Source organism: Danio rerio, chromosome 25, assembly GCF_052040795.2.
Source record: "Danio rerio strain M-AB ecotype USA chromosome 25, GRCz13ab, whole genome shotgun sequence".
NCBI classification, from domain to species: domain Eukaryota; kingdom Metazoa; phylum Chordata; class Actinopteri; order Cypriniformes; family Danionidae; genus Danio; species Danio rerio.
The window spans coordinates 25,587,945-25,603,081 of record NC_141045.1 but is presented as its reverse complement, the minus strand read 5'-3'; the positions used below and the strand labels follow the sequence as shown (position 1 = coordinate 25,603,081).

General features: G+C 36.9%; 1 protein-coding gene across 4 annotated transcripts in view; it reads right to left on the bottom strand.

Moving 5' to 3' along the window:
* The window catches only part of b4galnt4a (beta-1,4-N-acetyl-galactosaminyltransferase 4a), a 329,936-nt gene extending 319,758 nt beyond the window's left edge, over positions 1-10,178 (bottom strand). For all 4 annotated transcript variants that reach the window (XR_015526501.1, XR_015526502.1, XM_087312347.1 and 1 more), the window contains exon 1: positions 8,374-10,178. Coding sequence is in view for 2 of the 4 variants with exons in the window: in XM_087312347.1 (XP_087168473.1) it covers positions 8,374-8,515 (142 nt within the window). In the remaining 2 variants the exon portion in view is untranslated. The remainder of the gene's footprint in view (positions 1-8,373) is intronic.
* Positions 10,179-15,137: the final 4,959 nt, after the last annotated feature.

Sequence of the window (15,137 nt, the reverse complement as noted above, 5' to 3'; positions counted from 1 at the left end):
AGTCGGTTTCACTATCCCTGTCGAGTGTGCTGCTGTCATGGCAGCCATCACAAAATAAAAACACACATGCAAATCATACTTTCCACGCGGCTCCCAAACGATTACTCTGTGCAACAAATTGAACGTTATTTACAACTTTATTACCTGTTAATCACAGCCTATGCAGGTTCTGTTCACTAAAGTAGACATTCGCAGGCACGCGTGCATGCTTTCGGTAGTAAACAAACAGTGAGTCAGTTCATGTGTGATTTCGCGGCAGCAAAAGCATCATTACATTAAGACAGAAATGACATTTTGGGGTGATTTATACCTTATAAATACAGTATGTGACTCTGTCAAGACCATTTGAAAGTGTCCATGTTTCTGAGCAATGTATATAAAACAATATGAAGATGTGCGCGGCTGCCTGTACGTTTCTCTCCTGACCTTGAATGTAAAAATTAACTTTAACTTCACCATCTTCGCATCATGATCAGTCCCGTGATCCTGAAGGGAAAGGCGCTTTCACATTTTACCAGATCTGGAACTGCATATTTGGTGATGCACCTCATCGACGTTGATACGTTCAAGCAAAAGATCCAAACCCAAAACTATTCATTTATTCGACTCTGAGTCAAATATTTCGTTAAAGAATCAATAGTTTTTAACACGGCAAACTTTCAGATTTAAACCTCAACTGGATGTTTTCATTCACTTAGTGCTGTGTTACACACAGCATGGAAGGTCATTTTCAAAAACCCGAAATAGGGACTCTTTAATACTTGTAAATTTGGATGCTTTAATGAAATCTAAACACTACTTGTTTTGAATGCTAGCTTTTCAAAGTATGAGATTAGATGCACATCCACTGGATATGCATGCCCTATTCACTCTCTTTTAATGCGGTCAAAACACATGCACTGTCAGTATATAAGAGGCTGACATCAATGATGTGCTGATAATATACTGTAAATTATGTCATACAGACCGCCAAGAGGTCAAAGCAGAAACAATGAAGGGGAAGAATTGACCTTATTCTTTCACATATAAGCGGGGGCAGCTATTGAACCTTATTGGCTCAAGACTTCCAGTCTTATTCATTTACATTGATTGATACTTAGCCATAAAAAAACATTTGTGTTTTTTTTTATATATTATTTTCATGTATAGTCATATAAACAAGCAGTTAGACAGTTGACTGGTGTTTATCATTCCTAATACACAAGTAGTTTCAGAAAGTAAACAGACAGATAGACAGTTTATTATCCCAAGTCATTTCTACATATTATTACTCCTAGTCAACACCCCATAGACCAGGGGTGCCCAAAGTTTTTCATATAAAAGGCCAAAAATATCATTAAGAGCCGTAGGCCAAAGGTAAATATACTAAACTATATTACATTAAATTTGCCATGGGTAATTTCCTAATTTATTGGAAAACATTCCTTTAAATTCTATTAACTAATGCAGTATGACATATGAAATGATAACTTATTGCAATAAAAGCATAAACTATTGCATTTATAACACACTGCTGAAAACACTATCCAAGCAGAATCTGCCTTTGCCTTGATTTGTCCTCTATTCGTCAGGTGACAGTATGTGCATTTGAACTAAATCTGATTTTTTTAATTATTTATTTAATTGAAACATTTTGGTTAGCTTTTAATAATAAAACAAACAAACATACAAACAAAAGGTTACATTAGATTAGATATGACAATATATAAACAATCTCCATCATTTTACCTCTCTTCTATGATGGGATAGCGGGCCAAATCAAAGTTTACCATGGGCCAACTTTGGGCCCATAGTTTGTGCATCTCTGCCATAGACAAATAAATCGTTTCATGTTTAATAAATCGTTAAACATGACAAATAGCATCACAAAATCACTTGGCTTTACAATAGCGGATAAAAAGGCAGAGACTTGTTTTGTTTGGTTTGACTGAATCTAGTACAAGTTTGTTTCCTCCTTTGGTGCAAGACCAAGCTAAAGAGGAGATCTCGGTTCCCAAAAAAAAACGATGGTATGCTTAAAGTCGCCATGAAATCAAAACGTAACTCAAAACTTTGTATCTGCATATAGTAGTTCTTGTTATAAAAGTATCTGTGCACTTCATTATTTAGTAAAAATTAAATCAAACACCATGACCTTCCCTCCTTCTCTTAAAACTTTTCTTTACTTCCTGGTTGTACTAAATTCCTTTAGGGCAGGCATATCAATGGGTGGCTTGTTTACGCTCTGAATTCATTCGTCAGTCTTCCTTCATTTTGTTAGCATCGCCACTCTTTCAACAATCCAATCGGTTCTCAATGAACAAATTCATGCACAGTCCTACTATGTTTCTCAATTCAGTACCATTATCTAAAAAAAGGGACGGTCACCTTTAACAGGCTTGTGTTTCTACTGCCAAAGGGTACCAATGGTAGTGGTGTACAACAGAAAGTTACAGCTGACATCATTCTTGCTCGAGGAAATGTCAAACTAAAGCTTTACGGGTCGTTTACATATCATATGAGAAGCACTTCTCACAAAACAGATGCTTCATACATATAAATACTTGTGTATACATGTTCATTACTAACCTTTCTATGGATAGGATTTGACTCTAACTGCAGATCAAAGATGTAATGTCTGCGATTATAAAAAAATAAATAAACACATACTGAACACAAACTGAACACATACAGACCCTTACAGTCTTCAATTTGTAACCATTTACAGAAAAACTACACACAGCATACATTTAGTCCGTATTTGGGTTCATAAACAACACGCAACATATAACCGCCAACTTATCCAGCATATGTTTCACACAGGGGATGCCCTTCCAGCTGCAACCTATCACTGCGAAACACACTCATTCACACAACTACACTATGGACAATTTAGCTTACCCAATTCACCTATACCCAACCTTGGCTCATTGTGGAAACGTACCCCAGCGGACGTTTCTGCGGACTGCGATTTACTTCCCGGGAGGTACGTATTCGAGCGGTTTTGTGTGCGCGCTTTTTCGCGTCTCGGCCGCCTTTCGGGAGCGCGCGCCGTTTGCGCCTGCGCCGTTTTCGCGCGAAAAGCCGCCGGATCAACCGACTCGGCCGCCCTCCTCTTCCTCCTCCTCCTCCTTCCCTAAACCCGAGCGATGGTTCGCAAAAGCCGTCCAGAAAAAAAAAAAGCAAAAGCCCTCGTCATCGATTTTGACCGCGTTTTCGGATCCCGCCGCGTTCTCGCCCTTATTTTCCAGATTCCGTTTTTCGTCTTACCTGATTTCCTGAATCGCTGTTCCCCGGACTCGATCCCGGTCGTCGTCCCCGCGGGCGGCTCCTCCTCCTCCGGGGCCTCCACTCCGCCGACGCAATGCTGTGAGCTAGGCGGACAAACTGGTTGCATGGGGAAAGCCCTCCACTCGGAGGCGAGCCGTCAGCCGGCGAGCGCGAAGAGGAGGGGCGGAGCGGCGCCACACTGCCCCGCAGCGTTCGCTCGAAAAAAACTAAACGCGGCCTTACGTACCTCCGGCCACGTAAATCGCGGTCTCCAGAAACGTCCGCGGGGCTACGTTTCCAGAATGAGCTTGGGTTGCCTATACCGCATGTCATTGGACTTGTGGGGAAAACCGGAGCAGTGTTTCCTCTAGGATTTTTTCCAGCTTTGGCGGCAGGTCTTTTACACAAATCTACCAACTACCTATGGATAAATGTTGTGAGTGCAGTATTGTCGAGATTGCATTTATGTAATATGAGCATGCAAATCTCTTTGCTTGCGCACCGATTTCCTCTGTTCGTGCGTAAAACTTCTTGCATGTCCTCAAATATATGTTGCTCAAGCGCAGATCTACTTGTGCGCTCTCAAATAAACGCTGATATAGTGCGATTTAGTGCGTTTATGTAGCAAGTATGTCTCCAATATATTTAAGATTTGCTAGGAATATTTATGAATTTCTCCAACAGACCCACAGAGAGCGGTATTAATGCATCCTGAAGTAAAGTGAAACGGCTATAAACTGCGGCAAAATAAAGTCATTGTATGCAGAAACATAACCTTTATCTATAAATAAAGTATAATTATGGAAACAGTGTTGTTTGTTTATATTGTTTAGTTTATTTATATAGCACATTTCACCTTAACTGTGTTCACCTTAACTAAAAGCTACGTTTGCTGACCTCATGCATCACGCACCTGTCAGTCAGTCTGTCAGCACGTCACCATAAAGGGTTAAACAAATAAGGCACAGCACTACTACTAAAACTAAATGTTAAAAAAGCAACAACAACAATGACTGAATGTTATCAGCGACAATGGAACCACCACTAACAAACTCCAGCCTATGCCCCGCTCTAGTTCTGATACAAGTTTTTTTTAATGTATGGTTAAAGAAAAAGGGCATTGTGGTGTTTGGCTGTTCTGCATTTGTCCAATATCCAACAAGTCAAATCCAACAAAACAGAAACTACACATTACATAGGGTTGCACGATTAATCAAAAAAAGATCACGATCTTGATTCGACCCTACACACAATCTTAATTCAGCTTTTCTACGATTCAGCTAATTATATTTTCAAGGTCAGGAGAGAAGCAAGGCAGTCGCACAAGTCTTCACAGCAACATTAACAGCTTCAAATGGTGTTAAAAGTGTCACATACTGTATTTATAAAGTATAATTCACCTAAAAATGTAATTTCTGTCTTCATGTAATCATGTATTCACGGTTGTGAAATCACACGTGAGCTGACGCACTGTTTGTTTACTACCGCGAATGCGCGCATGCACGCACGACACCTACTTTAGTGAACAGAACCTGCATAGGCTGTAAATAATGTGGCAATGAAGTTGTAAATAACGTTCAGTTTTTGGCACAGAGCGATTATTTGAGGGCCATGCGGGAGGTTTGTTTTGCAGTCGTGTGTTTTTTTCTCACAGTGACAGCAGCCATGAGCCGCACTCGAAAGTGAAAGTGAAACCTGTGCGTACATCATTTAAGTTATCATATTGCATTTTAGAGTTATGATTACGACAAGCATTTGATATATTTTTTTTCTTTTATAGCGAACACAGAGTGTTGTGCATTAAAATAAATGTCTACTGTCTCAATATAAAAACCCTAGCCTATATATAACGGAAATATAATGGTCTAATAATGTTGACAATGACACATGACAAGCATATGTCCTAAATATAATAAATCAACTTCAGAATTATGAATAGTTATATTCTGATGTTATCATTTTACTGTGTATTAACAAACAGGACATACTGAAAGTCTGTTTAAGTCCACCATAATGACTGAACAGAATGTTGCATTTTAAGCAACAGTAGACCTACACATACGTAGGCCTAATATTATTATTGTTGTTTTACCATATGTTTGAGAATTAACAATAATAATAGTCTAATCATATTAACCTTTATTTTACATTTACAGAATTGTGAGAAAATCTTGATTTTAAGCAACAACAAAAAAATCGTGATTCACATTTTTGCCAGAATCGTGCAGCCCTGACATTACATATAAAATGCTGGGATGCTTTTAAATGTTTTCCAAGGTGTAAACATACTGAAAGATAAATGTTAACTTCACCAATCACCTCTGCCTCTGTTCTTATCTTCAGCTTTGATGATATCTAGCTCTAAGAAAATATTGTTCTCAGGAAAACCTCCATTTAACTTATTGTGAACACACTTCTTGCAGTATAAAACTTGATATAGCATATAGCATATATGCAGCCTGTGAAAAATTTTCCTTTTTTGTGTTTTTTTTTTATGTTTTGTTTTTTAACATTTCTGCTAGTAACACAGCAATGACACATTTCACCTAAGAATAAAAACCTCTGTGCATGTGGGAGCTGAGAAACAGATGATTCACAGCTCATTACCAAATCATGTTGTATTTAACAAGTAAAAATTCTTTCTTATTTTTAAAATTATTTGCCTCCTACATCTTTGTTATAAAAATACATCAAGTGCAACTGCTTCCAATGTAATTACATATGATATTTGCATGAGCGTGTGATGTATGAAACAAAATCAATGCTAAAAGTATTGAGATAAAAAGCTTGTGGAATAGCACTAACTGAACAAACAATACACTGAATTAACAACTGTCTGCATTTTAATGACTTGAATTGTCAGGGTTTGTAATTTTAGGTCCTGAAATTGAACACAGCTGTTTATTTAAGCTGTGAATTTTTCCATTTAAAACACAATTCCATACTTTGGTTCAATATTTCATAATTAACTTTCAGATTTCACTTCCAACATATTGTTCTGTTTAAAATTATAATAAAATATAAAGTAAAATATTTAAAAGACAATTTTCAGTTCATTATATTTCAAAAATTTGCTTCCATAAATTCGGTCATTCAAATTTGGCAGTTAAGATTCGACTTTAAATGAAGGACCTGCAGGAAAGGCAATAGATTGCAGATAGCAGATTCAAGAGATTGCAGATTGTAGAAGGTGGAGATGGACCAATTTAGGATTTTTAAACCAGAAAATAGGTGAGAAAAAAGCTAATAATGGCACAAAGGTAGCATTAAATATTAATATCAGTCTTGGACTCCCCACTGGTCTAAGCAGTGGCGAATCTGCGATACCACAATGGGCGAAGCTCGACAAGGAAGCAAAAGATCACTGCTAGGGTTGGGTCGACAGACGATGCCATCCTCGGTGGCCGATAGACATCACGATGCTGAGCCAACCCTCGTCACAGCAGCAACCCGTTTGCGAAAAATGCACACAATTAGGCCTCAATTACACTAATACTTTTTAGTTTTAAAATGGCATTTTAAAACGGAAACAATCCACGTCCACACTGGCGTTTTAAAAGCCCTACTTCCACACTATACCAATGAAAACGCACATCACATGACCACACACACACTCTGTCATGTGCTGCAGTGTAGGCTATGGCCAGAGAACAGTGCAAGTCAGACGGTTTATCAAGGATGTTCCACTGGATCACGTCTCACTATAGTTGTTTAACGTGATATTAATTCCTCTTGTCTCTATCTAACGACAACGAATCAATCAGGTAAGGTGTCACAGAGTCAGTACACTGCTTCAGTCTTTCGCTTTCACGATTATACTTAGTAAGTCTGTGTTGTAAGTAACAACACAGATCACTCTGCCTATTCATGCCAGAGTCCCGCAGAAAAAGTGATTGACAGGTGGTCATTTGTGTGTAACTTATATTTATTTATTTATGATTTGGTTATGGGTAAAACAAAGACCATGCGGGTCAGGTAGTTGAAACGTTAGGCTACAAATAATTAATTAATTATGAATAATTAATTATTCATAAATAATTAAATCACCGCCACCTATAACGACGATGCCATCGTTTTAACAGCCGAATTTCAATAACCGAATTTATGGAAGCTAATTTTTAACTGAAATAAAATGAACTGAAAATTGTCTTTTGAATTTTATACTTTGTATTTTTAAACAGAACTGAATGTTTTGAAAGGAAAAACTGGGAGCTGAATATTAAGTATTGAATTACGAACTTCGGCAGTTCGAGCCATTAAAAATGCAGGCAGTTGTTAACTCAATGAATTTTTTTTCAGTTAGTGCTATTTGACAAGCTTTTTAAATTAATACTTTTAGCATTGATTCCATAGTAGTAGTAGCGGTGCATTTGAATGACCTTCGAATTGCATAGGTAAGAGATTTTCAGAAACACACTTTCTGGTAATTCACACTTGATCAGAGAACTGAAAACCAAATTTCTCTGAAAGTTCACCACAGCAGACTTCTCCTCTGAACATATCTGCCTTTCCATATCTGCACTATTTAGCACTCTAATAAAACCACCATTATGTGAAATGCATTACTATGTAATTAAAAGAAAACAACACTTTTCATTTGAACATTTTATGTGCAAAGAAAGCTAATGCCTTCAAAATGCTGAAAAAAATATTACTACACTGCAAAAAAAATTACTTGATTCCACACAAACGATTTGTGTGGGGACAACATGAAGGAATTAAGTTATCTTATTCGTTTTACAAATTTAAACGGATTTTTAATTAACTTGTCCCCAAAAAACTGAATAACTGTGTTGTTTCAGCTTATTTTAAATAAGCAGTTTAAATTAACAACAAATGTAAAACTCCTAAAATGCCAGTTTTCATTCTGCACGTTATTAAATGTGCTGAATGCTGATGTTTAAACTCACTATCAGTCTTAGTTAATTAAAGTTAATTATAAAACTGATAATTCAGCAGTTATTTTACTTATCTTGCTCCACAGCTCCTTTTCTCCTCATCCTTATAACAAGAATATTCAAAAATCCCTCTGAGAATAGCAATTAACTCACTTCTCGTTGAATTAAATATTTAATACAGTCTAATATAAATCACATACATAATAATAATAATAAAGCATCTTACCTTTCCCATAATTGAAATGGAGCTTAATGGATTTGCCCTGGTTGATGTGCAGGTACGTAAACCATACTGCAAAAGTGAGCAGCACCAGCAGCAGCAGAAGTTTGAACTGTTTTCGTATTTTCTTCACAGGGAATCGCAGCATTTTCGCAGCTGCAGCATCATCAGCAGCAGCAGCAGCAAAAAAGAGAGTGTCAGCTGCTCCTCAAGTCTGGTGCTTTAGAGGCAGACTCCTGATGTCACAATGTCATGTTTCCAACAGCAGCATCAGCTTCGGTATCGGCTGCATCTGAATTTCTGATATCACAAGGTCATATTTGCATCAGCGGCGTAAAGAAATGCTTGATGCAAAAAGCTGTACTGTCTGCTGTTCACAATTTATAAGCGTTCCTGGTATCTCAAAGTCATGTTTATAGTTTGTGAATTCAGTTGGTTTGGCACTCCTCAAAAAAGATGCATCTATATTGTCAGTTTGGTCTGTTTCAAAGACAAAACGCTCAAGCTTAACAGGTTTCAGAAACTAAACTTGCACTAATTTGCTGAAATAAGTGTTTTAGAGTCATCATACAGCTATGTATGATTTACAATACATGCCACTGTTGCACTGTTAAAAATTCTTGATCCTCTTTACCTCAAACTAGTTTTTAAAGCATATAGTCCAGTAAATGATTTTAGTGTAGGCGGACAGGCAAAGAAAAGAGCAGCGGGCTGTTAATCTTGTGAAAGCCGCTCTGACAGCAGTCCAGCCACTCCAGAGAAGATCATCCTCTGGATTTAAAGCTTTCGCTCAAATGACCAGTCTCTTTTAACACTGACTTTGCATTTAATTAACTATAAACAACCCAATCAAACTGCACACCCCATACTTCCTGGGATCAGGAACTAAGTGCATTTTTGAGTTTGTTTGGGTATCCAAATCACCAATGAGAACTATACAGCTGATGTACACTTAGCTAAAGAAATCACGATATTTAGATAGAAAACAACTCATAGAATAGCATTATGCATTGTACAATCTGCTAACATATTTGTTTCAAATAATTTCTGCTTTTAGTTTCTCCATTAGTTTCAAAGTGGTCAGAAAGTGTTGTGAATTTATCACAGCATGGTATACGTCACGTTGGCATTACTTTGAATACAAAATAACAATAATTGAGACTTTAAAATAGCCGTTACCATAAAGGGATGAGTTACTGTCGTAACGTAAAATGGAAAACAGAATAAACATAAAACTCTTTTGATTTACACTACTGTATCTAATTAAATTAACATTTCGAGTGGCTGCACTGATTTAGAATTTGACACAATTTAAACATAACACGACTGGTGTCTTATCGCACTGCTATAATGGAAAAACATGCTGTTTTATCCTCGGATATTATTTTCCCGGGCTCGTGAAATCAGAACAGCCGCGAGTGAAGAATCACATTTATAGGTGAGCCGTTCGTGCACCTGCTATCCATCCATAAGTGCACGCGCAACTTAATTGCTTTCGGAAATGTAGACAAAACGCACGACTTCAACCGCTCTATCCCCAGTAAGCAGAAAATCATGAGCATATAAACAATAACATGCTCTATTGGCGTCTGTAAGCTCCAATACCGCTAGCTGCATCTGACATTTTGATTCCACTAGTGCGCTCCGCAAAACAAACGTTTTGTTTCGGCGATGATGCGATGGATCAGTCTGCACGCGGATCCAGTCTGATGTTGTCACGCCTTTAGTCAGAGAGACTGTTTAGCAATAAATCCCACAAGCTCCGCTTCCAGCTCTGCGATGTGCTCGACTCTCGATCCCCGCGTTCAACTGAGCATCCATGACGCTTCCAGGGAGCGACGTTGCGAATCCTACTATTGTGCCGGATGAGCTTATGAATTATTTAAAGCAGCATGTTGACGTTCAGTCCCAATGTTCATTAATATTCATGACTTAAGGATTTATAATGTAATACCAGCCTGGCTTACTGGCCGAACGTACCATCGCGTAATTAATATTCATAAGCCCCCGCCATCGACATAGTACGGTTAGGATACTCGCTGCTGGGCAACCGAACTTGGGTGGAGCCGTTATAGGCAGAAAGGACGTCCAACCATCAACGGAGATCCAGCGCAATAGATTATTATTGGAAGAGCTCCCGTGACGAAGGACATACATAATACTAAATAAATTAACGGTTAATCGTTTGCTGCGATGATCTCACTTTTTTATTCCATGTTTTCATAGATTTCAGAAGAGACCAGAACTGAAATCATTGTGTTAAGGATTAAGTTTTAAGGGAACGCATTTGTGTTGATATACACATTGTATTATAGATAGATAGACAGATAGACAGATAGATAGATAGATAGATAGATAGATAGATAGATAGATAGATAGATAGATAGATAGATAGATAGATAGATAGATAGATAGATAGATAGATAGATAGATAGATAGATAGATAGATAGATAGATAGATAGATAGATAGATTAATGAATTATGAATTAATTAGATGTATTCCCTAACTATTAATTATTATGTTAAAAGAGATCCTAGTTTATTCCACTGTCACATCCATATTATAGATATTAAATCAGGTAAGTTGAGTTTTGTGGACCAGAAATGAACAAATACGTTTATTAGAAAGTGTCTTTTACTCTCAATTTCCCTTACATGCAAAAGTCTGTACATTTTGGTTAGCTGCTTTAACTGCTACAAAGAAGATGTTGGTACAGAAGTCAAACCTCCTTGTGATCTCTCAATTAAGCTCTGGTTACATTCACTGTTGGAAATACTGTATCGGGAACTGTCATCAGCACAGGTCAACTGTGCTAAACTGGACAATCTTACTGCATGGAAAATCTGCAGTTGAAGTCAGAATTATTTGCCCCCTTTGATTTTTTTCTTTTTTATATATTTTCCAAATGATGTTTAACAGGGCAAGGAAACTTTCAAAGTATGTCTGATAATATTTTTTCTTCTGGAGAAAGTCTTATTTGTTTTATTTTGGCTAGAAAAAAACAGTTATTATTTTAAACACCATTTTAAGGACAAAATTATTCACCCCTTTAAGCTAAATTGTTTTTCAATAGTCAACAGAAAAAACTATCATTATACAATAACTTATAATAACCCTAACTTGCCTAGTTAACCTAATTAACCTAGTTAAGCCTTTAAATGTCACTTTACTGTCATCATGGCAAACATAAAATAAACCGGTTATTAGAAATGAGTTATTAAAACTATTATGTTTAGAAATGTGTTGAAAACAAATCTTCTCTCTGTTAAACAGAAATTTGGTGAAAAAATAAACATGGGGTCTAATAATTCAGGGGGGCTAATAATTCTGACTTCAACTGTATATACAACATCAAAAAAATCGTGGACACTTAACCCTCATCTAATGCTACGAATGTTATATTTAAATGTAATTTATCCAATAGCTTGGTCTAAACTGCAGTTATTCTGTGTTTCCGGATGTGCGTATAATGGGGTGAGAGGGGTGAGGGATATAAATGGGCTAATATCTGTTAAAAGTATTTTTCTATCTGATTGTAAAAATTGTATATTTTCTTTTTTGTAAATAAAAAAACTGAATTAAATAAAAAAGAAAAAGTTTTTTATACAGGAATGCTATCCTGGTACTAATCAAAGAAAAAAAAAATGTTTTCCAATTTTTTAATAAAAAAAAAATGTTTATTAAATGCAAATATTTGACATTATTATTCATTCATTTTCTTGTCGGCTTAGTCCCTTTATTAATCCGGGGTTGCCACAGCAGAGTGAACCGCCTTCTTATCCAGCAAGTTCTCACGCAGTGGATGCCCTTCCAGCCGCAACCCATCTCTGGGAAACATCCACACACACTCATACACTACGGACAATTTAGCTTACCCTATTCACCTGGACTGCATGTCTTTGGACTGTGGGGGAAACCAGAGGCCCCGGAGGAAACCCACTCGAACGCAGGGAGAACATGCAAACTCCACACAGAAACGCCAGCTGAGCCGAGGCTCGATCCAGCAACCCAGCGACCTTCTTGCTGTGAGTTGACAGCACTACCTACTACGCCACTGCTTCGCCCCAAATATTTGACATTTCCTCCAAAATATAAAGAAGTACATTTTAAAACGATGCATGATATTTACCCTGCAAGGGAGTTTCTAAGAAAAAGATTTGTGAATGGGTTATATGCACACAGACTTTTAATTTTCAGCCAGGCAGCCCAGTTATTACAAAATGTTTTTTCATGTCAAAATTGCTACGTTTAAATGTTTAATGTTATATGATTTCTTTAAAAATAAGGGATCTTCACTGTCTGTTAGATATACGATATGAAGTGAATGTCACATCGGAGAAGAAACACTGCATTAAACTTCATTACCCCCCAACATGTCTTTAAAATATGAGTTTATTTTACCCCAGTATTTTCAATTAAATTTCTGCACTAGTCTTTTGCTACTGACAGCGCTAGTGGTTACATGGTCTTTCATCTCATTTCACGCTTTGAACAACTAATGAATGCCTAAGTCCATTTAACTGAATATATTGTAATAACATTACAACATTGAAGCTGTTAAAACAACAAAATAGTCACATTAAGTTTTCAGCGGAAGTTTATCGTTGGCTTTAAAACTCAAGCTGTGCATAGAGCTCATTGTTTGCCAATTCTGCAATAGTGATACTGAAACTGTTGAACCTCTATTTCTGCAAAATGTTCACTTATTTTACTTAAATACTTCATTCATAAATGCAAATTTTTGAAAACAGCTCCACGTTGGATTGTCTTTAAAAAAGAAGTTTGCCAACTATGCAGAGGCTTTCAAAACAATAAAGTGTGAAAAGGCTAAAAAAAAAATGTATGATTTGCTTCAAGAATATGGTTTTATTTATTCCCTTACAGAGTTTCTGTTTGATGTCTGCATGGTATGTTGTTGTTTTTTTGTTGTTATTATTTAGTTTGTTTTGTTTATTTAGTGTAATTCTATGGCTTTATATTTGATTCATTGTGTATCTGACATGTCTCAGTCAGTTTGTGAAAGACTATGTTGGAATTGAGTTTGACCTAAATTGTTTTTGAAAGGCAAATAAAAAAAATTAAATAAAATTGTTAATTTAAAAAAAAAAAATTAAATAAAATTGTAGACTAAAGTGCTGTACGGGTCAAACACTGGGCTGCACGAAGTAAATAGATTTTATTCTAAAAGGCATACAGTGGGATTATGTATAAAATACATTTAAATACAAGATGAAAGTGAAGGAAGTTTTTGCTGTAATTTTAGTTAGTTTCAGTAAGTTTTGTATATGTTCACAATACAGTTTCAGTTAGTTCTAGTTTAAAGAAACACCAGTTTCTTTCAGTTAACGAAAAGGATTTAACATTTTAGTTTTCTTGTTTTCGTTCGTGTTCATTAACTATAATAACCTTGAAAGGTACAGCTTACCAACTGACCACTTATCTCTGAATGGACGGCTTTCCCACTGTTAGAAGTTTATCCAGTTACTCGCTGTGTATGTTGGAGGACTTGAGATGCAGAGAGAAGTTGACAGCAACGATGGAGTTCGAGTCTAGCAAAGAGCGATGCCAGGAAGCAGGAAAGACAAAAGCAAAAGGCAAAAAATAAAAAAACAAGGAAATGACAGGGTGAGAATGTGATAAAAATCTGAAAATGTGGTTAAAAAAAAAATCAAGAAGCTTTTCTTTTTCTTGTTTGTTATTTAAAACACGGTTGGGTTTATGGAAGTCAGTGGGTTGGTCAATCTATGCTTTTGAAAACACTATTGGTTGGGTTTAGGGAAGGCGACAGCGACCTCTGGTGGATTTATTCGAGAACAGCAGGCACTCAGGAAAGAAATTTGAGACCTGAAAAAGCATACACATCGCTATGTTTTCAGAATGAGCCTGGGTTGACCGATAGTGTTTTAAAAAGCACCAGTAACAGTGTTTTGAAAAGCAATCCAGAAAAAGAAAAGCCCTCACGGCAGCCTCATTTATTTTTTTTACCACATTCTCACCCGGTTATTTACTTGTTTGTTTTGTTTTTTTACTTTTGTTTTTGTCTTATCTGCACTGCAACCATTCTTCACCAGACTCAAACCCTATGGTCACTGTCAACTCTGCATCTCAAATCCTCTAACGTACATGGCGAGCCACTAGACAAGCTGGTAACAGTGAGAGGTAAGCGGTCCTCTGGTTAGTGTAAAAAGGAGCGCCGTCATACCGCAGCGTAGCATTTTAAGATGAAATGCAGCCATACGTTCCTCTGGCTGCATAATTAGTGATCTCCAAAAATTTATGTAGAGCTACGTTTTCAGAATGAGCCTATGTTGCAAAAAAGGGAAGTCCGTTTGAACAGTACTCAATAGTTAAGAAGTCTGCATATTGCCTGGTTTTGATCATTTACAATATTAGCATATTAATACAATAATAATGTGAATTACTGTGTCGTATAAAGTACATGAAGGTTGCAGGTGCATAACCTCTGTAAAAACAAATAATCCTTAAAACTATGCCATTCGTTTGTGCTACATTTGTGCTGATTTGTGCCGCAAAAACAAACGTTTGTGCTGGTTTGGGGTCTGAGATATTAAGCATTATTTTTCTGACCGTGTGACGTCACTTTCCACCCCATGTTGCGCAAATGACTTCAAAACAGCACAGGTTGATTGTGCTCGATTTGTGCTGGTTTGTGCCGTTAAAACGAACACGGTATCTGTTCTCCTCTTTTGGATATAAGCAAAATATTTCGGGAGCCGTGACGTCACTCTCCACCCCATTTTCTCTAAA